Here is a 23310-nt window from a genome sequence, read left to right on the forward strand (position 1 = left end):
TTAAATGAAATAAGTAAGACACAGAAAGACAAATAATTGTATGTTCTCCTTTATATGTTGGAGCTAAAAAAGTTGCTCTCATGAAGTTAGAGGGTAGAACAGTGGTTACCAGGGATTGGGGAGTGTGTAGGGGAGGGAGGGAAGGATGGGGAGAGGTTAGTTAGTGGGTACAAAGTTACAATTAAATGGGTATAAAGTTATAATTAAATAAATGCAATAATGAATTATAACTTTTATTTATAATTAAATAATACAATTAATTGTATTATTACAATAATAAGACAATACAAGTAATACGATTTAATTATGATTAAATAATAATTAAATGGGTACAAAGTTACAAGTAAATTAAAAAGTTACAATTGAATACATACAATTACATATACACCGTGGAATGCTACACAGCCATGAAAAATAAAGAAATCATGTCCTTCGCAGCAACATGAATGAAGCTGGAGGCCATTATCCTAAACAAATTAATATGAGAACAAAAAACCAAATACCACATGTTCTCACTTATGAATGGAAGCTAAACACTGGGTACTCATGGACATAAAAATGGCAATTAAAAGGAATGAAATACTGATACACGCTACAACAAAAATCAGTATTTAAAATATTATGCTGTTAAAGAAGCCAGACACAAAGCACCACATATTGTATATTATTTATATGAAATGTCCAGAATAGGCAAATTTATAGAACCAGAAAGTAGACTAGTGATTTCTAGGGGTCTAGGGGCAGGGGAATGAGGATTGACTTGTCAGTATGGAGTTATTTGGAGGAGTGAGTACAGGATTCTGAAATTAGATAGTGGTGATAATTGTATAACTGTGAACCTGCTAAGGACTATTGAATGTACACTTCAAAAGGGTGAATTTTATGGTATGTAAATTCTGTGTCAATAAAGGTATTTTAAAAACAAAGAAAATGGGCTCTTTTGTAAACATAAATGCAAGAGAATAGAGGGAAGCCAAAAATCTGCAGAGGTGGGAAACTCAATCACTTTTAAATAGAAAGAGATAAAATCGAGAATAATTTTGAGAGACAAAAGTTCATTAAAACTCAAGTTTGCAGTTAAGATTAGATTAAGTTTTAATGTCATCCCACCTAAGTTTATTTTTCCAAATAGTGTCAAAGAAGCCACAGATGAGGAAGAAAGACATGGAAAAAGGAAGGAATAAATAAGCACAAGAATTTCATCTGCGAAAGAAATGTGGGTATACTTACTAGCATATAGAACTGGCTAGAAGAAAATAGATTAGAAATCCACTAAATTTTTGAGGAATCATATTCCCAAAGTAACCACAAGCTAGATCTTAAAGCAAAACAAAAAGAAATGAAGCAAAACAGCTTTCCAAGAGCCTTAAACCCCACTTGGTTAGAAAGTGAGCTGATTCTTCCAATCCATGGACATGGAATTTTTTCATTTGTTTGTGTTATCTATGATTTCTTTCAGAAGTGCTTTATAGTTGTCCCTGTAAAGATGTTGTATATTCTCCCTTTTGCCTCCTTGATTATATGTATTCCTAGTTATTTTTTTTTCCAGTGGCTATTGTAAATGGGATTCCATTTTTGATTTGACTCTCAGCTTGAACATTACTTATGTATACAAATGCTATTGATTTTGTACATTGTTAAAAGGCCATACGCCCAAAACAATCTACAGATTCAACACTATCCCTTTCAAACTATGAATGCTGTTTTTTGCGGAATTAGAAAAACCTACTCTAAAATTCACATAAAACCAAAAGAGAGCTCAAATAGCTAAAGCAATCCTAAACAAAAAGAACAAAGCTGGAGGCATCACATTACCTGCCTTGAAGCTATATTATAATGCTACAGTAACCAAAACAGCATGATACTGATACAAAAACAGACACATAGACCAATGAAACAGTATAGAGAACCCAGAAATAAAGCTGCACACTTACAGCCATCTAATTGTTGACAATGTCAACAAAAATGAGGAACGTGTAAAGAGCTCTCTGTTAAATAAATGGTGCTGGGATAGCTGGCTAGCCACATGCAGAAGAATGAAACTGGACCTCTATCTTTCACCATCTGCAAAAATTAACTCAAGATGGATTAAAGATTTAAATGTAAGGCCTCAAATATAAGAATCCTAGAAAAAAACATAGGAAACACCATTCTGGACATTGGTCTTGGGAAAGAGTTTATGAGCAAGTTCTTAACAAGAATTGCAACAAAACTAAAAATTGACAAGTGGGACTTAGTTAAACTGAAGAGCCTCTTTGTAGCAAAAGGAACTATCAACAGAGCAAACAGACAACATACTCAATGGGAGAAGATATATGTAAATCATCTGACAAAGGTCTAATATCCTGAATCTAAAAGGAACTTAAACAACGTAACAAGCAAAAACCAAATAATCACATTAAAAAGTGGGCAAAAGATGTGAACAGACGCTTCTCAAAAGAAGACATAGAAGTGGCCAAAAAACATGAAAAAATGTTCAACATCACTAGTCACCACAGAAATGTCAATCAAAACCACAATGAGATACCATCTCACACCAGTTAGAATGGCTATTATTTAAAAAGTCAAAAAACAACAGTTGCTGGCAAGGCTGTGGAGAAAAGAGAATGTTTATACACAGTTGATGGGAATGTAAATTAGTTCAGTCATTGTGGGAAGCAATTTGGAGATTTCTCAAAGAACTTAAAATGGAGCTACCATTTCAACAGCAATCCCATTACTAAGTATATGTATAAAAGAAAATAGATTATTCTACCAAAAAGACACATCCACTTGTATGTTCATTGCTGTGCTATGCACAATAGCAAAGTCATGGAATCAAACTAGATGCCCATCAACAGTGGACTGGATAAAGAAAATGTGGTACATATACACCATGGAAAGCTACATAGCCGTAAAAAAGAATGAAATCATGTTATTTGCAGTAACATGGATGGAGCTGGAGGCCACTATCCTAAGCAAATTAATGTGAGAACGGAAAACTACATACCACATGTTCTTACTTCCAAATGGGAGCTGAACATTGGTATTCATGGACATAAAGATGGCAACAATAGACACAGGTGAGTAACAGAGGGAGAAGAGACGGGGGGCGGGGGTAAGGGTTGAAAAACTACCTGTTGATTACTATGCTCACTATCTGGGTAATGGACTCATTCATATTCCAAACCTTAGCATCACACAATACACCCATGTAACAAACCTACAAGTGTATACCCTTGTATTAGTCCGTTCTTGCATTGCTATAAAAAACTACCTGAGACTGGGTAATTTATAAAGAAAAGAGGTTTCAGTGACTCACAGTTCCATAGGCTGTACAGGAAGCATGTCTGGGAAGGTGTCTGGAAACTTACAATTATGTCAGAAGGCAAAAAGGAAGCAGGCACATCTTCACATGGCAGGGCAGGAGAGGGAGCGAAGGTGGAAGTGCTACACACTTTTAAACACCCAGATCTTGTGAGAACTCACTCACTATCATGAGAACAGCAAGGGCGAAGTCTGCTGCCATAATCCAATTTCCTCCCACCAGGCCCCTCCTCCAACATTGAGGATTATAATTCCACGGGAGATTTGGATGGGGACACGGAACCAAACCATATCAACTCCTGAATCTAAAATAAAAGTTGAAATTATAGAAAAGAAAAAAAATAGCAAAAAATTTAAAAAAGAAAAGTGAGCTGCAAAGCTTACCTAACCAAGAAGGGCACAATCCACAATGCACACTTCAGGTTTGATTACAGAGAATAGTATTAAGAAAAGGACAATTCTATGGATGGCAGAACAATGAATAGGAAAGTTAAAAGGAGTTCCTTTCAGAGAACAGAATCAACACCTTAAAAAGAACTTCTACCACTTCTGGTATATTGGAGTGGGAAGAGTGTGGCTTCACAATGCCTGCCCAGTTGGATTCGCTGCCATGTGTTACCATCTTCGTTTGAACACGGTAGTTTTGATTTAGCTCTCCTGTACCTGCATGGCCATTGGATGCTGGGTAACAGGAAGAAATGGCCCATTTGTTTGTTTCATAATTTGCTGAACGAAAGGAGCCATAGGAAGACATGATGGAGAGAATTTCATGTCATCTAGAGATCCTAGATTTTTAGCTGGTGGGGACCATAAAGTTTTCTTTTCTTAGGGGATTGTGTTCCGCTTATGAGACAAAAGGAGCAGATGGATATTTGAGAACAAGAAGGCTATTCTGCGGCTGAAGCTTGAGGAGCTCACCCAAATCTCTGTCTTCTTCTTATTTCTAAGCACACCAGTAAACTACATTTCTTAACTTTGTGAGGTTGACAGGGCATGTGACCAAGTTCTAGCCAAGTCAATAAGAACTGAGGGGATGCATGCCATTTCTTGTTCCAAGTGAGTAAGTGCAGGGGCACCTTCTTTATATTCAGTCTATTTCCCTGTTCTTGTACTTGGATTTATAAGGCACAGCACTCAGAGATGGTGAGACCATATGAAGGAAGGACTGTGTCTCTTCATGACTATGTGGAACAAAGACTTTACTAACCCATACTGGACTTTTATATGAGTGGAAAGTAACTTTTACTTGATGGAGCCCCAACAATATAGGGGGTGCTGTTATATCAGCTAACCTATGCTGACTAATAATAGCATGATTACAACACTTTTTTTTCTGCTTGGTTAATTGGTTTGGTGCTAGGAGGCACTTGTATTTGGATATGATGGTTGATTTTACCTGCTAATTAAACAAGAAAACCCTTAGGGCAATACAACTTTTAGGGTAAACGTTTTTCATATAGGCTTTGTAATTTTAAATAATGCAATCAAATAAAAATGCCATGATCAAAAGTATCACAATTTCTTGAGTTATACCAATGGCATGTAATTTTTTAATTATTTCATTTTCTATCCTAAGAAAAAGAATCTCTTTTGTACTACTGCAGAACAACTTGCTTTGTCTCCCAGTTACATACAAAAGTAACCTATTTTTCCATCAATATAAAAATATGTGTACATATACATGAATACACTGTTGATAATTCTATCTTGTTTAATTTGACTTGAAACATGTTGATACTATAGGGAGATGAGCGAGGGTGAGTTTTACAGTTCTCACTTCTGTGGTTCCCACCTATGTGAAAGAAACAGTCTCTAAACTGGATCAGCTTTTGTGCATTACTCTGTGAGGACTCCAGATCTTGTGTGTGTGGTTGTATATGTGTGTATGTGTGTTTGAATGAGGGGTGGGGTAGGGAGTGAAGTACATCCCTCCAGGGCACTGTAAATGCCCCTGGCAAGCACCTTAAATCCCCTTTATTCTGTTTCTGGTCCAGAGTTGGCACTTAGAGACTAGAAATGACTAACTGAGATAAAGAACAGAGTCTGTGCATCTTTGGATGTGTTTGGGAATCTAGGTTGTAGATATCAGAGAGAAATCAGTGAGAAGGAGCAGGTTAGAATATGTAGGAACAACATTACTTGGAATAAACAGGAATTGGCTGGTAAGTTAGCAGTCTAAAAGCCAGATTTGGAGAGAAGGCAATCAGGATTAGTGAGTCAGAGTCAGCTTAGACAAGTGCTAACTAAACTCTGGCATGACTCACTGAGTTGCAAGAGGAGAGCCCTGCTCCAGCCCTGGATGGCCAAAGCAACAGCCTCTAGGCGGCATTGCACAACCTCCCATAGGCAGCCCAGGAATGCTTGGGGGGGCAGCCCTTCACCCTCCTAGTGCGAGTATCAGATGCCTTCTGGACAAAGCCCTTCTTCACCAACCCATCTCTGTGTACAGCTCCTGCTTCATGAGGGAAAGGAATGAAGTTGTAGAGTCAATGACACACAGTCAAGAGTGGAATTGAAAGTGAATTTAATGGGGGTATAAGGGAGCTGAATCATTTGCTTTCATCTTAAGTCTCTTCAGATGAATTCTGAGCAGCTGAAAACTAGCTCTGGTACTAAGACCTTCAGCTTCATTCAGAGCCTCAGAGTGTGTAGGAAAGAAAGCTTCATAGCACATTCTTTTTTGGGGGAGACAGAATGCTAATTGCAAGGCAAAGGGGACTCATACTCAGAATGGTATAGGGGATTCAGCATCTGGTGACAAGCTCCTCAAGGGCATGGCTGTGGACCACATTACTTCTGCTTGGTCTTCTGCTGGGCTGGTGCTGGAGTGACCGTTGAAGGGCAGGGCTCAGGCACCTTGGGCTGGCAGGGCTCAGGCACTTTGGGGTGGCAGGGCTCAGGCACCTTGGGGTGGCAGGGCTCAGGCACCTTGGGGTGGCAGGGCTCCTTGGTTTTGGGGATGCATGGTTCCTGGGGTGGAAGCTGGCAAGGCTGTTTCACCTGCTGCTGCTGAAGCTGAGGGGGTGGGATGCAGGGCTGCTTCTGCTGCTGGGAACTCATACTTCAACAGTGGCTGGTCCTAGAGACAGAACAGATGATTTAAACAGAGAATAATAGGGAAGAAGCCATGGTGAATACCACTTCAGGTCTCTTAAAAAGCAAATGTTCTTTCCCCTTCTTAACCACAAAGAATACTTGATTAATTTCTGAGCCTTTGAAGAAGAGGAACTTAAAGATGATTTGCTCTTGCTCCACTGGAGCAGGGCTTCTCCTAGTGCTCTCTTTCTTCCTACACAGCACAATGACAGGCTTCTAGCAGGAATATGAGACTCATAATACTGGACCATTGGAAATGTGAGGTTATTTGGAAAAAAAACTAATAAATTAAATCTACCTACTCATTTCTGATAAATAGCATGGCTTATCATCTATTGTATAACTTTGACCTCTCTAGAACCCAAAAAATCCCACCTGTGGCCTGGCTCAAGTGCTCCTCTGTCTTAAATGTTTTCCTTGTTCCTACTCTTTCAAGCACTAATCAAACACCACAGATCGCTTCATATGGGACTTTTAGTGGCTTCTGTAAAGAAAACCTTCCAGAAATCTCTGTATTCCCAAACTGTTACAGAACTTGCCGTAATCACCTGGCACTGATAAGTTACTATTATACAATGCATTTTAGCTCTTATTTCTTGATTAAATTGTAGTATCATAGAGTACATTTTCTGCTGCTTATTTCTTTGCAAACAAATTGCCAAATATAGTAAGCTCTCACAAAAGTATCTGTTGAAAGAATAAAATTCTCTGTATTAAAATTATAAATAAGAAGGAATTATAATGTCAGGGAAAGTGCTGTGGACCTGGGTTCTAGTCCTTATCCTATTACAAACTTATTATGGATCCTTGAATAAACTAACCCCGTTCTTGCTGACACAGAAAGAGTGAATGAAGAAGAACTGATAATGTCTAGAGTCTCTTCAAGCCCACGGTATGATTACTTTTAAAATGAAGATATTCCTAGAGGTTATAATTCATTTGAACAGTCTGCATGGCTATGACAAAATTCAATAATGAGGAAAAAAAATACCAAGAATGCCAAGGAGACTCTAATAAAAATTAAATACCTAGAATGGAAGCTAAAGAGTTCCAAGTAAAGAGACTCACCTGGTGTGCAGAGAGGAATACGCAGTATGATCCCTTAGAACTGGTGTAGTGTTCCCAGCCAACTGGCTTTTTATGCATGGAACAAGCCCTGCCTCAAGGAAACAGGATCTATCTGGGCTGCTGTGCCTACATTCCTTACCTGTCAGATGTGATTCACCCCTCTTCCCTCATCCACCTGTTGACTCAACTTTTGTGATGAAACTTGTGGCACTTGCTGTCTGATGAGGATGTCACCTGGGCTTTATCCCCCTGATCACCCTTTGCTCCCAGGTGTAGTGTTTACAGGAAGGGCGGCGTGGGCTGAAAGAGAGAAAAGGAAGACATTCTGGGGCTGCTGGAACCAGACACAGTCCTATCGTCTGGAAGAGTCTAATCCTCAGCACAGGTGACACTTGTAGGGCTGTTTAATATTTGAAGTGGATGTAGAGATAAACAATAGGTATTTCTGGTTATTCTGGAAGGCCAAGGGCATGGTGACCAGGTGAAAAATAGTAATATTCTGTTAATCCATCACTCAGTATACTCGTGCCTGGCAGGGGAAAGGAGAAACTAAAATGATTATTTTGGTTCTAAAAGGCCTTTTTTCCAAGGAGGAACTCAGGGTAAACAGCATAGGGGCTGGCTGACCTCAGTCTGTGAAGGAGAGTTCTGAGCAGTGAAATTCTGGGAAGAATGGTCACGTTTGGAAGCTCTGGAGCAACCTGGCCCTTTTAGTCCATCTATTTATTCTGTCCATTGTGACAGTAGGCCCTGAAGACCCTGGTTATCATGAGGAATCCCTTCTCTGCAGCCAACATGGGAAGGAACAAAGGAGCTGGGATTCCCTGAGCCCTTATATCAAAGTTCACTCTCCTCAAGATAAGATGAAACTTAGGTCACTAATCCAGGCCTACCTGCAGTATACAACCTGTTGCAAGTGTGGTTTTTGGAAAATCCAAACTATCCTTCAAACTCAGGTGTTGGATGGTCCCTCCCTCATTATTTCACTCATCTAAATGTTTGTAGAGTAACTGCTGGCTGCACAGCTGTGTCACCTCTCATGAACTTGAGCCCAGGACCACCCAGCTACCACCAGAGGTTCCTCTGCTTAGCCATTGTTCTACCTTCCATCTTCACATGATGCCTGGTGTGTAGTAGCTGCTCAGAGAATTGACAATTATAGAATAAATGAATGAATGGAAGGATGGAGAGATGGATGGATGATGTTATTTGCAAAGAGACACCAGAGGCTGTTTTGAGAACTACCAGGAAATTTTTTTATAGGGGAAATCCTTCCTCGTGGCAGGCCTCATGGTATAAGCTGAGAAAAGCTGTAAGAGCTTAGCAAGAGACAGATGTTTCTGTCATTTTATCCACTATGATTTGGCTGTGTCCCCACCCAACTCTCATTTTGAATTCCCACGTGTTGTGGGAGGGACCTGGTGGGAAGTAATTGAATCATGGGGGGAGGTCTTTCCCGTGCTGTTCTCGTGATAGTGAATAAGTCTCAAGATATCTGATGGTTTTAGAAAAAGAGGAGTTCTCCTGTACAAGCTCTCTCTTTGCCTACTGCCATCCATATAAGATGTGATGTGATTCTCCTTGCCTTCTGCCATGATTGTAAGGCCTCTCCAGCCATGTGGAACTGTAAGTTCATTAAACCTCTTCTGTTGTAAATTGCCCAGTCTTTGTTATGTTTTTGTCAGCAACATGAAAATGGATGAATACATCCACTTATCTATTTCTCTCTCTCCTTGTTTAAGTAGTCACCTCACTTTGGTCTGTGGCCACTGTCATCACCATGCCTCTTGCATCAATTGAGCTCTTTTCTGGACTTGGACACAAGCCTCTCCTCAAACCTGCTCCCTGTAGACCCTACAAAGGAAATTATAAGCACAATTTGTTTGCAATACGGTGGGATTATCAGGCCCAAGGCAACTTGCTTCCTGCTTCTCAGTTCTCCATGCCACCAGGCCTGGGACCTGGCTGACCTGAACCTCAGCTCTGAGGCTGGGCCCCTGCCTCCCATGTCTTTCCTAGACCCACAGGTCTTGGGGGAACTTTCATTCAATATGCTCTTTAGGTGTTGACCTGATGCACTCACTTGATATATCTCCTCTCCCTCAGTCAGCACTGTTCTCATTCTAGCTTCTAGACTTTCTCATTTTACTCTTCTGCTGTTTTTTTTCTAAATTACATTGAATAGCTAGGTGTAAAGATCCCCCCTCCCCCGCTGCTTTTTTTTTTTTTTCACTATACAAGAAAGCTCAATTTCCTCATCAGTAGTGCTGGATCAGCCATGGATTTACTGGGAAGCCATATGGCTGCTGATTGCAACTAACATCTCCCCATATGCCTCTGACTTTTATGTCTGTCCTTCTCAGGACGAAAGAATGCTGCTAATTGTTTTTATTAACATCAAAGCCTGACCTTTCTGATTAACTATACTTGACACCTTGTGGATATCCCTACAAATTCTCTCTGCCCTGCCTTTTATCCATACACAGTCATATGGCTCTTTTCAAGTAGGCTTGGATGGGCTTTGTGCAGTAGATACCTGATAAAGTTGCTCTGCAGACCACACTGCATACCTCTTTCTTCTTGATCTGGGGCTGTTATGATACTGCAGTGCAGGGCACTTGTGGAATGCCTTTGTGTGTACAACTGGGAAGTGTGGGGGAGTCAATACATATGGGCACAGATTTGACAAATGATGATAGTGAGGGGAAGTGAAAGAAGACAATGAATAAATACTTCCTGCCTTCATCTCCAGGACAGAGAGTTCTGAGACTACTTCTTAAAGATCATCAGAAAGTCCCATCCATGGACCTTTTTTATGGTTGCATAGTATTCTATGATGTATGTATATGTACCACATTTTCTTTATTCAGTTCACTGTTGCTGGGCATCTTCATTGATTTCATATCTTTGCTAAAATATGTTCTTTGTACAATATAGATAAAGCTGAAGGCCATTATCCTAAGTGAACTAATGCAAGAATAAACCAAATACTGCATGTTCTTACTTATAAGTGGGAGTGAAGCATTGAATACACATGGACACAAAGGTGGGAACAATAGACACTCAGGAGTGCTTGGGGGGAAGGTGGAAGATGGGAATGGGTTGGAAGGCTACCTGTCAGGTTCTGTGCTCACAACTTGGGTGATGGAATCATTTGTACACCAACCCTGAGCAAGATGTTATTTACTCATGTACAAGCCTGCATGTGTGCCTCTGGAACAAGGAAGAAGAAGAAGGAGAAGGAGAAGGAGAAGGAGAGCGAGAGGGAGAAGGAGAGGGAGGGGTAGGGGTAGGGGTAGGGGTAGGGGGAGGGGGACTACTATATGACCCAATAAAAAAAGAGGTAAGACACTAGTTTCAGCATTCAATTTTGAATAGCTTTGTAGTAATTATAATAAAATATTTCAGGAAGAAAGTACACGGTTGGGAGGAACTAACCATTGTTGAGCTATCAGTAGAGCACCTGTATTAGGTACTTTATGTTTGAGAAGTGACTGTAAAATAGTGGTTACAAGTGTGAACTCTGCAGCCAGACTTACTGAGTTCTGGTCCCAGCTGAGCTACTGGTGACTCTGGGCAAGTTATTACCCTAACCTGTGTTTCAATTTCTTTGTACATAAAATGAAGATAGTAGTAGCTATCTCACAGTGTTGCTGGGAGGACTAAATAGGTTAATAACAGTAGAGTGTTTACAACAGTAACTAGTACAGGGATTTTCAATAATCATGAACTGACATCATATATGCTAATTACATTACAAAGTCACTTTCTCTCCCTTTTCCCATTATCCAAGGACCTATAAGGCAATGTCTTTGCAATTATAAATGAGTAAGTGCTAAAATGAAAACAATTTTATTGTTACAGTCCTAAAATAAGTCAATAAATTTACTGAATTGCTGTTAAAAAACAGTCCCATGGACTTGACTTTCAGCTGCTCTGGGTGATGTGCAAAATGGTAATGCCTTCTTGAATGGACATTCCTTCCTTCTTGTATTTCCCTTTGTCCATTATTCCTCTTCCTTGGGATTGCATTCCCAAATAAACTTCCTGCCTATGAGGCATTAATGTCAGGCACAACTTACTGTAGGAATCAGGTTAAGACAATCATGAAAGAGGCACATAATTCAGGAAGTGGATATATAAACACAATCACTATAAGGATAGAAATCAATGCCCAGAGCACAGAAAGTTGGACAGATCACTGTAAGAAAGTTGAACTTGATTTAAATTCCTTCTTTGGAGACTCCAGAAAAGTTGATGTGGCTGGGGCTTGTCCTTTCCTCGCTTACCCTGGAATGCTGCATGACAATAAATTCAGGAAAGAATCCTTCTCTTAGTTTAGCCTCATCCCAGGGAGATCAGAGACTGAAGCTTGGTGAAGAGGCCTTCTTCACCATTTCAGGCTTTGAAGAACATTTGATGGAGAGCCATGAGAGGGAGAATACATCTGTCTTTGTCATGTTTTCCCCCTGCCAGCTTCTGAGACTGCTTTGGGGAATGTGTTGCTGCTGGCCAGATGAAGGAGGCTTCAAAGTAGACTTGGGCAGACACTGTCTAGGTGGTTACTGAAGAGGTAGACACTGAGGAGAGACAATGTAGTGGTGGACAGTGGTGAGGTGGGCTTTGTGGAAACGTGAAAGGTACCTGACACTTGAAGACTATGTCTCTCGACCCCAGGAAGAATATGTAACAGAATATGCGGGTAAGAGTACAGGAGCTGGCTGGCAAGGCTACTGCTAGATGAACACTATTCTTGTTACTTAGCAATATCTGAAAGAAAGGGAGGGAAGATTGCAGCGAGCCAAGACTGAGCCACTGCACTCCAGACTGGGTGATAGAGCAAGACTCCATCTCAAAAAACAAAAAAAAAAGGAAAAAAAATTATTATATAATTCATAATGTGAAAAACAGATAGCTATTAAAATGAACACTAACATTAAACAGCCAGAAATAACCACTGTTTATATTTTGCTATATTAAGTATCGAGATTTTTTCTCTTCCATCAACCCACATGCATATATATATATATAAACAAAGACACACAACATTGTAAATGGAATGAATATCAAAAAAGCTCACATAAAAATGCCTTAAATCACAATTTTTATGTGAGAGATATATTTTCCACAATAAATAGGCATTTTAAAAAAGCAGCCCCAAACAATGGGAACAAGTAAGTGCATGACTTTACATTCATAATAGCTGTGTATCACAGAGTTCACTTCCCCACCCAGAATCAGCCTACTTAATTGTGATTTGTCTTGAAATTATTTCTAGACTTTCTATCATGGAATCAGCAGTAATTTGAAGCCACCTCATCAAGCACATACCTAACAGGCCCAAGTGACATCATTCTCTCTTGCCAGTTTGACAACTACTCATCATCTTGTAATGATTCTTTGGACAATTTTTGTCTCATCATTTCCAAATATCTCTGAGGTCTTATAAAACCTATTTGGAGTACCTGTGTATCATGCAGGCGTAACCTGTCACTGGCTTCACACTTCTTTGATATTATGAACCATGCAACCTATCAAGAAATGGAGTTTGTTCCCCGGTGATTACTGTAGCCCTTCAGAAGTTTTGTCATCCTTTCTACTGTTAGAGACCATTCTACAATATCCCAGAGCCACTCAACACAGACCTGAAAATCTGTTGGTCACCCCTGAAATAAAAAAGACAAGCTGCAGGAGAGTTGGAAGCTGGGAGTCTGAGGAATTATGCTCCAGGGTGATGCAGAAACATAATTTCAGGGTTACCTTAATTAACTTTTTGGGTATCAATGTCTTTAAGAAATGGAGCAACTCTACTAGGTGCTCTTTAAGTCTCCTTTCACTCCTGAGGTTTTATACCTTAATTACCTACTCTTTCCTCACTTGGTGGCCAGTTATTCACCTCACCTAAATTGTGCAATCCTAATCCCTATTTAAAACCCACACCTTGTTTGGAATTACTGGATAAATCTGTTTCTGCGGGTTATTCTGAGGGAAAGAAAAAGGAATGGGGGAGAGAAAGAGAGAGAGAGACTGTATAGTAAGTATTTGTGTGAAAAAGATATGAATGTCCTAACTTCTAGACAAGACTGCAAAATTATGCAAGGGAGACACTGTGTATCCTCCACGCCCTCTTGCTCCTCCAACTTCAGGCCTCCCTGTACATGGTGAGTACCCAGCAGAAGGTAACATTGCCTGAGCCAATGAGAATAGAGCTTGTGTGAGTGATTATGTGAGTGTGTGACTATTTAAAATGAATCTGCCTTTTAGTGAGTGTGTGTGTGTGTGTGTGTCTATATGTGTTGGGGTATCTGGAAGGTAAAACCAATAAAGCAAAATAGAATATCAAGTTCAAATATTTAGGAGTAAAGTTTTCTAGGAACAGACAGGAAATTAGTGGGAAGGATACTAAGGATTAGAGGTGGCCTGGAGCAGGCACCATGGAACACAGGCATGACTCAGTTCAGTGCAAGAGGAGAGCCCGTGGTCGCCCAAAGTGACAATCTCTATGCACCATCACAGAATACCCATTGTCATTCCAGGAACACCCCCAAGTGTACCCCACCCCCACACACATAGAAACATATAGTACTGGGTTTAGATAGATGCATTCTACACCAACTCCCCTCTGTCAGGGGTTTATACCGGCCTGCCAATGCTAAGAGGAGCCCAAGTCCCCTCAGGGGGAGCAGCCAGGAGAGCATCTGACTGATCCCATCATGGGACCCCCTCCCCTTGTCTGTCTAAAATAAAAAAAAAAGGAAAAAAGCTGTCAAAACTGTTTACATGCCCTAGGGTCAAATTGTTGGTTTTATGCTTATTGTTCCGTTTAGTGTTTATTGTCTTGTTTAGTGGTTGTCAAGGTTTTGCATGTCAGGACATCGGTATTGCCCAAGATGTCTGGGTAAAAACTTCTTCAAGGTCCTTAGTGCTGATTTTTTGTCACAAGAGGTTAAATTTCTCATCAGTTGTTTAGGCTGGCCACCACAGTCCTGTCTTTTCTGCCAGAGGCAAGTCAGGTGTTGTTACGGGAATGAGTGTGAAAAACATTCATCTGATTGAAATTTCTGGCACCATGGAGGTTGTGGGCATTTAGATTGCCATACCCCATGTCCAAGTGATTGGACCTCCTCTAGATTAAACCGGTGGTGGGTTCGAAACAGCCACTCTGCAGATTTCCTTGCTCACCTTTTTTGTCATTCTGTAACTTTTCCTGTGCCCTTAAATAAAACACTGTGTAGGGAAACCTACGCCCGTCATGCTTTACTTCATTTAGACTCCTACTCTGTTCCCCTGTGGCTAATCTCTTATCTTAAAAATGACCCGAGTGGTCCCTTTCCCCCTCGTCCCTGCCCCCTACCCTGCACATTTCGTTTTCCGGTGTGATAGCAAGTTCAGCGTCTCCAGGACTTGGCTCTGCTCTCCCTCCTTGAACCCTTGAAAAAAAGAGCTAAATTTAAGCTATTTGCCTTTGAGTCATGGAGACACCAAAGATATTTAGGTACAGTTCTAGAAGAAGAGGGAGAATGCCTAGATCCAACAACCCAGGAGACCTCGGGCTGGCCTCTAGTCCTCCTCCCTCAATCTTAAAGCTACAGCAATGTGGCAAGTGGTATTGGCTGTCGTGCTTTTCTGTTCTTTCTGGTTATGTTAATTCTGTTTTTCTGATACTGCAGCCACCCAGGGAGTGAGTTTCTCTGTCCGTGTCGGATCTGATATCTCTGCTCAAATTCTGTTAAATTGCCTTCCAAAAAAAAAAAAAAAAAAAAAAATGGGAAACACCCCCTCCCGGCCTTGCAAGGGTTGGAGCCCCCTCCAGTGTATGCTGAAAAATTTTTCTCTTGGTTTCTCAGAGGATTATGGAGTCCGCCTTAAGAAAGGCAATCTCCGGACACTCTGTAAAGTAGAATGGCCAAAGTTTGGAGTTGGGTGGCCCTCTAAAGGGTCATTGAATCCTACAATTGTTCAAGCTGTGTGGCGGGTTGTTACTGAAGCTCCCGGCCACCCTGATCAGTTTCCCTATATAAATCAATGGTTAAGTTTGGTCAAGAATCCTCCTCCATGGCTCTGTTCATGTGCCATTCACAATTCCACTTCCAAAGTCCTCCTGAGCCAGGCCGCGTTTTCGCCTTGACCCTCAGCCAGTTCAGCTCCCCCTGTACTGCCTCCCTCTGAAGAAGAGGAGAGTCTCCCTCGCCCAGTCCCACCGCCTTACAACCAACTTGCTCCCTTAGGGTCGTCCCATGTCTCCTCGACAACGTCCCCTGTGGGCTCGCCACCCATTGCCTCTCGACTGCAGCCGCGGTGGGAGGAAGCAGCCCCTCTACTACCACTGAGAGAGGCACAAGTCCCTTTGGGTGACGAGCACTCAGCCCCCTTCTTGGTTTATGTCCCTTTTTCTACTTCTGACTTGTATAATTGGAAAACCCATAATCCTCCCTTCTCTGAAAAGCCCCAGGCTTTGACCTCACTGATGGACTCCATACTCTGGACCCATCGACCCACCTGGGATGACTGCCAACAGCTCCTTTTAACTCTCTTTACCTCTGAGGGGAGGGAGCATATCCAGAGAGAGGCCAGAAAGCACTTCCTTGCATCAGCCAGTAGACTGGAGGAGGAAGCTAGAGACCTCCTTGAGGAGGTCTTTTCCTCTACCCGGCCTAACTGGGACCCAAATTCCTCAAGTGGAAGGAGAGCTTTGGACGATTTTCACCGGTATCTCCTCGCGGGTATTAAGGGAGCCACTCGGAAACCCATAAACTTGTCTAAGGCGACTGAAGTCGTCCAGGGGCCCGATGAGTCACCAGGAGTGTTTTTAGAGTGCCTCCAGGAGGCTTATCAGATTTACACCCCTTTTGACCCAGCAGCCCCCGAAAGTAGCCATGCTCTTAATTTGGCATTTGTGGCTCAGGCAGCCCCAGATATTAAAAGAAAACTCCAAAAACTGGAGGGATTTGCTGGAATAAATCCCAAAGATTTTTTGACAACCAAGAGTTTGAAAAACAAAAACAAGCAACACAGGCAGCTGAAAAGGCCACTGATAATGCATTCAAAGGACAAACAAAAATCTTAGTGGTGGCTATCCAAGAGGTACAGAATGAAATGGTCCATTAATTTGGACAGACACAGAAGAGCAGGCTTTTCAAAACCTGAAAAAGGCATTCACTGAAGCCCCTGCTTTAGCCCTCTCTAATATCTCAAAGCCGTTTCACCTGTTTATCCATGAAAGCCAGGGAGTTGCTAAAGGGGTGCTTACTCAGACTTCAGGACCCTGGAGACGCCCAGTGGCCTATTTATCTAAGAGACTGGATCCTGTGGCCTCTGGATGGCCAAGTTGTCTGCAAGCCGTAGCGGCTACAGCAAGCCTAGTCCAAGAGGCTGATAAGTTAACTCTGGGCCAAAATTTAACCCTTATGGCTCCTCATGCCATAGAGAGTTTACTTCAAAGTGCTCTGGCACATGGATGTCAAATGCTCACATCCTGCAGTATCAGAGTTTACTGTTAGATCAGCCTCGTTTGACTTTCTCTCCCACATGGTGTTTAAATCCAGCTACCATCCATGACTGTCAGGAACCGTTAGAAACTACCGAAACTGGCCCACCCGATCTTCGAGATGTGCCCCTAGAGAAGGTGGATGCCACTGTGTTCACAAACAGTAGCAGCTTTCTCAAGTAGGGAGTAGGAAAGGCTGGTGCAGCTGTTACCATAGAGACAGATGTGTTGTGGGCTCAGGCTTTACCAGCAAACACCTCATCACAAAAAGCTGAATTGATCGCCTTCACTCAGGCTCTCCGATGGGGTAAGGATAAACGTATTAACGTTTACACTGACAGCAGGTATGCCTTTGCTACTGTGCATGTACATGGAGCCGTCTACCAGGAGCACGGGCTACTCACCTCAGCAGGAAAGGCCATCAAAAACAAAGAAGAATCCCCCGTCTTCAAAGCCTAACAGATCAAGCAGCTCTCCAGTGCACAACCTGCACCCAGGTAAATGCCAAGCAAGGTCCCAAGCCCATCCCAGGCCACTGTCTCCAAATAAAACTTGCCAGAAGAAAAGTGGGAAATTGACTTTACAGAAGTAAAACCACACTGGGCTGGGTACAAATACCTTTTAGTACTAGTAGACACCTTCTCCGGATGGACTGAGGCATTTGCTACCAAACACAAAACTGCCAATACAGTAGTTAAGTTTTTACTCAATGAAATCATCCTTTGATACGGGCTGCCTGCTGCCATAGGGTCTGATAATGGACCTGCCTTCACCTCGTCCATAGCTCAGTCGGTCAGTAAGGCGTTAAACATTCAGTGGAAGCTCCATTGTGCCTATCGACCCCAGAGCTCTGGGCAGGTAGAATGCATGAACCGCACCCTAAAAAACACTCTTACAAAATTAATTTTAAAAACCGGTGAAAATTGGGTAAGTCTCCTTCCTTTAGCCCTACTTAGAGTAAGGTGCACCCCTTATCGGGCTGGGTTCTTGCCTTGTGAAATTATGTATGGGCGGGCACCGCTTATCTTGCCTAAGCTAAGAGATGCCCATTTGGCAAAAATATCACAAGCTAATTTATTGCAGTACCTACAGTCTCTCCAACAGGTACAAGATATTATTCTGCCACTTGTTCGAGGAGCCCATCCCAATCCAATTCCTGAACAGATGGGGCCCTGCCATTCATTCCAGCCAGGAGACCTAGTGTTTGTTAAAAAGTTCCAGAGACAAGGACTCACTCCTGCTTGGAAGGGACCTCACACCATCATCCTCACAACGCCGACAGCTCTGAAGGTGGATGGAATTCCTGCTTGGATTCATCACTCCCGCATCAAAAAGGCCAACAGAGCCCAACTAGAAACATGGGTCCCCAAGCCTGGATCAGGCCCCTTAAAACTGTGCCTAAGTTGGGTGGAACTGTTAGATTAATTCTTTTTATTTACTTCTCTTGTTTGTTTTTGCCTATAATGTTCTCTGTGCCTTCTTACTCCTTCCTCCTCACCTCTTTCACAACAGGACGTGTGTTCGCCAACACTACTTGGAGGGCCGGTACTTCCAAGGAAGTCACCTTTGCAGTCAATTTATGTGCACTGTTCCCAGAGCCAGCTCGCACCCATGAAGAACAATACAACTTACCGGTCATAGGGGCAGGAAGTGTTGACCTTGGAGCAGGATTTGGACACTCTGGGAGCCAAACTGGATGTGGAAACTCCAAAGGCGCAGAAAAGGGACTCCAAAATGTTGACTTTTACCTCTGTCCTGGAAATCACCCTGATGCTAGCTGTCGAGATATTTACCAGTTTTTCTGCCCTGATTGGACATGTGTAACTTTAGCCACCTGCTCTGGGGGATCAACTAGATCTTCAATTCTTTCCACAAGTCGTGCTTCTCATCCTAAATCATGTACTAAAAAGAATTGTAATCCTCTTACTATAACTATTCATGACCCTAATTCAGCTCAATGGTATTATGGCATGTCATGGGGATTGAGGATTTATGTCCCAGGATTCGATGTTGGAACTATGTTCACCATCCAAAAAAAATTTTGGTCTCATGGAGCCCACCTAAGCCAATCGGGCCTTTAACTGATCTAGGTGACCCTATGTTCCAGAAACACCCTGACAAAGTTGATTTAACTGTTCCTCCACCATTCTAGTTCCTAAGCCCCGGCTACAAGGACATCATCTTCAATCCAGCCTTATGTCTATACTAGGCAGAGTACACCATCTCCTTAACATCACCCAGCCTAAACTAGCCCAAGATTGTTGGCTATGTTTAAAAGCAAAACCCCCTTATTATGTAGGATTAGGAGTAGAAGCCACTCTTAAACGTGGCCCTCTATCTTGTCATACCCGACCCTGTGCTCTCACACTAGGCGATGTGTCTGGAAACGCTTCCTGTCTGATTAGTACCGGGTATAACTTGTCTGCTTCTCCTTTTCAGGCTATGTGTAATCAGTCCCTGCTTACTTCCATAAGTACCTCAGTCTCTTACCAAGTGCCTAACAATACCTGGTTGGCCTGCACCTCAGGTCTCACTTGCCGCAGTAATGGAACTGAACCAGGACCTCTCTTGTGCATGTCAGTTCATGTTCCTCCCCAGGTATATGTGTACAGTGGACCAGAAGGACAGCACCTCATCGCTCCCCCGGAACTACATCCCAGGACACGCCGAGCTGCCCCACTTCTGGCTCCCCTCTTGGCTGGTCTTAGCATAGCTGGATCAGCAGCCATCGGTACGGCTGCCCTGGTTCAAGGAGAAACTGGACTAATGTCCCTGTGTCAACAGGTGGATGCTGATTTAAGTAACCTCCAGTCTGCCATAGATATACTACACTCCCAGGTAGAATCTCTGGCTGAAGTAGTACTTCAGAACCGCTGAGGCTTAGATCTACTATTCCTCTCTCAAGGTGGATTATGTGCAGCTCTAGGAGAAAGTTGTTGCTTCTATGCCAATCAATCTGGAGTCAGAAAAGATACACTCCAAAAAGTTCGAGAAAATCTAGATAGGCGCCAACAGGAACGAGAAAATAACATCCCCTGGTATCAAAGCATGTTCAACTGGAACCCCTGGCTAACTACTTTAATCACTGGGTTAGCTGGACCTCTCCTCATCATACTATTAAGTTTAATTTTTGGGCCTTGTATATTTAATTGGTTTCTTAATTTGGTAAAATAGCGCATAGCTTCTGTCACACTTATGGATCTTAGGACTCAATATAACCCCCTTGTCATACCTGAAGAATCAATGATTTGATTCCCCAAAAACACAAGTGGGGAATGTAATGCCCAACCTTGTTTTTCCTTTTTCACCTAGCCTTGTTTCCACCTGAATAGACTCTCCCTTAGCTAAAAGAACCAGACAAACCATCTTGGCTCTTTCACTGGTAGCCCACTCCTCAAGGACTTAACTTGTGCAAGCTGACTCCCAGCACATCCAAGAATGCAATTAACTCATAAGATACTGTGGCAAGCTATATCTGCAGTCCCCAAGAATTCATCTGATTGATAACACCCAAAGCCCCACGTCTACCACCTTGTAATAGTCTTAAAGCCCCTGTACCTGGAACTGTTTACTTTCCTGTAACCATTTATCCTTTTAACTTTTTGACTACTTAACTTCTGTAAAATTGTTTTAACTAGACCCTCCCCCTCCCCTTTCTAAGCCAAGATATAAAAGTTAATCAAGCCCCTTCCTCCGGGCCGAATTTTGAGCATTAGCCGTCTCTTGGTTGCGGGCTAATAAGGGACTCTTAATTCGTCTCAAAGTATGGCATTTTTCTAACTCTCTCGGGTACAACAGTACTAAAGCAGTTCTTTTTGACTTCCCACTCAGATTACAGCTGTGAGACTGAGACTCAGAAAAGGGAAGTGACTTATTTTAGAGTGCTATTCCTTGAGCAGGAGGAATGAACTAGACTCCATGCCCAGGGCACTTTTAGTGATATTTTAATCATCTGTATGATTTTGAGAATCGTCAGCATCAAAGGCACTGCATTAGACAATTTGGATGTTCAAAACTTAAATCTGGGTGCAGTGGCACATTCTGTAGTCCCACCAACATTGGAGGCTGAGGCTGGAGGATCACTTGAGCCCAGGAGTTTGAGGCCAGCCTAGGCGACATAGCAAGACCCTACTTCTTAAAAAGAAAAAAAAAGTTAAATTCTTCCTTGCTACACAAACCTATGATCTATCAGAGAACATAGCATGCACAAACTTTGCAAACATACAGCATGGGGAGTGATCAGTAGAGAGGACAAATCATGTACCATGCTGTGGCTAAATAAGGAAGATGAGTGTAAGGTTCTTGTATCAGTTCAAACCCCGAGAAGGTGCCAATAGACAACACGAGACAAAACATGCTGTTTTAATGAGCGCCTGGGTGCAGGCGAGCTGAGGCCTAAAATGGCGTCAGCCCCAAGTGAGGACGGGGCAAAGGTGTTATAGTCTCCTGTAAACAGGAAGTGTCCTAGTCTGACGCAACTGCTATGTTGTACCTGGATGGCCTCTTTCAAGATCTTCAGGGGTACGTGTCTTCCAGCTGGGGCAGGTGTCCTCCAGCCAGCTCTCTTCCTGCTTCTGCTATCTTGCTGACGCATGCTGCTGACACAAGTGGCATTGCACCTTGGGACTGGGCCTGAGAAGGGAGCAGTTATTCATCTCCTTAAGCTTTCAGGCCCATGGGAGAATCTTACAATGAGATCAGGGAGGACAGCCAGGAGGGGTAGGCAGGTGTGGACAAGTAGTGTTGGCATGGAGAGCCTTCCAGAAAACATGTGCAGTGGGCAACGTGTGAAAACAGGGTCACAGCTGGATTGTATGGGTCTCAGGAGGAGGTTTAGATGGAGTTTTCCTATGAGAACTATGGCACTGTATAAAGTAGGCAAAAGTGAGTAGACTTTAGACTATTGACCTTTCCAAATTATTGCAAATCTGGGACCTCCCATCAGTCCTTGGAGGCTTGTTAGGCTCCCTCTCTACTGTATGCTGTTAGATATACCAAGAAAAATGGAAGCTAAGAGGACACGACTTATATGGAGCAGAACAAATCAACTTTAACTCTCTCCCTTTGAAACTGCTTGGGGATTATCAAAGTTTCCTTTGATATTACATTCAGAAAACAGGAAGAAAGAGAAGAGCCCAGGAGTTCAAGGTTCTCATTCCTCTGGGGACATGCAATAAGATGTTTGGCATTGAATTTGGCTTCATTCCTATTTAATCAAAGCACTGAATCTGCTTTTTTGTCTCTAGGTCCAGCATCCTTTGAAGCATGAGCTCCCACAAGCAGAAGCAGCCCTTTACCTCACCCCATCAGCTTCAACAGCAGCAGGTGAAACAACACAGCCAGCCTCCCCCTCAGGAACCATTTGTTCCCATAACCAAGGAGCCATGCTACCCAAAACCTAGAACCTGGAATCTGGAAACACCAAGATTCCAGAGTTAGGCTGCACCAAGGTCCCTGAGCCAGGCTGCACCAAGGTCCCTGAGCCAGGCTGCACCAAGGTCCCTGAGCCAGGCTGCACCAAGGTCTCTGAGCCAGGCTGCACCAAGGTCCTTGAGCCAATCTACAACAAGTTTCCAGAGCCACATCCTTCAACAGTCACTTCAGGCCCAGCTCAGCAGAAGTCCAAGCAGAAGTAATGTGGTGCACAGACAAGCCCTTGAGAAGCTGACCACCAGATGCTGGACACCCTCTTCCCATCTGCTTCTGTATCTTAATTATCTGTAGACCTTGTAACCAATACATTGTCACCCCAAGTCATAGTCTTTCTCTTATTTGTATTCTAAAAATATGTGCTATGAAGCTCCTTTTGCTTGCACACACTCTGAAGAATTCTGTAAGCCCCTGAGTTAAGCATCGCGCTATGCCTGATGCTGCCTTAAGCCTTATGAGGTCACCACGGAACCGCAGGTGAGGGCCCTCTCGAACTCCATAGCTTTCGCCATGGAGCTACAAACTGGAAGACAAACACAAATTTGTCCTCCCACATCCACACACCATTTACACAGAGTTTATAAGTTTTTTTTCCTCTTTCTCAGAGATTTTCCAGGAAACCTGAACAAGAGAAAGATGAGAGATAGAAAAAAGACAGAGAGAGGGAGAGAGAGAGAGAGAGAGAGAGAGAGAGACCAGTCTGCCAGAAACCAAGGCTCAGCTTCCCAGCGTCCTGGGTCTTGAGCTGAGTAAAGGGAGGGTCCTTGCAGGACCACTTCCCACCCAAACCAAGACACAAAGGCGCCTACCAGAAAACCAAGGCTCAACCCACTAGCATCCTAGAGTAACAGGCTGAGTCAAAAGAGGGATGCCCTCATCAGGGCCGCTTCTCTCTTACCAGAAATGAAGTCAAATCTGACCTA

At 42.7% G+C, this 23310-nt stretch overlaps 1 protein-coding gene and 1 pseudogene across 1 annotated transcript; one reads left to right on the top strand and one right to left on the bottom strand.

Moving 5' to 3' along the window:
* Window positions 1-5813: 5813 nt before the first annotated feature.
* On the bottom strand, window positions 5814-7517 carry SPRR1B (small proline rich protein 1B). The gene is made up of 2 exons (XM_012511026.1): window positions 7471-7517; window positions 5814-6385 (listed from the first exon to the last, which is right to left on the bottom strand). Exon 2 carries the CDS (start codon window positions 6364-6366, stop codon window positions 6097-6099), a length of 270 nt encoding a protein of 89 aa, XP_012366480.1. The 5' UTR covers window positions 6367-6385; window positions 7471-7517; the 3' UTR covers window positions 5814-6096.
* A 14705-nt stretch (window positions 7518-22222) lies between these two features.
* Window positions 22223-22593, top strand: LOC115837612 (annotated as a pseudogene).
* The last annotated feature ends 717 nt before the right edge of the window (window positions 22594-23310 follow it).

The sequence above is a fragment of the Nomascus leucogenys genome, chromosome 12 (assembly GCF_006542625.1).
Source record: "Nomascus leucogenys isolate Asia chromosome 12, Asia_NLE_v1, whole genome shotgun sequence".
Classification (NCBI taxonomy): domain Eukaryota; kingdom Metazoa; phylum Chordata; class Mammalia; order Primates; family Hylobatidae; genus Nomascus; species Nomascus leucogenys.

What these genes read in the sequence shown, in the direction of transcription:
- SPRR1B (XM_012511026.1), bottom strand. Translation starts at nt 6,366, where the DNA reads ATGAGTTCCCAGCAGCAGAAGCAGCCCTGCATCCCACCCCCTCAGCTT.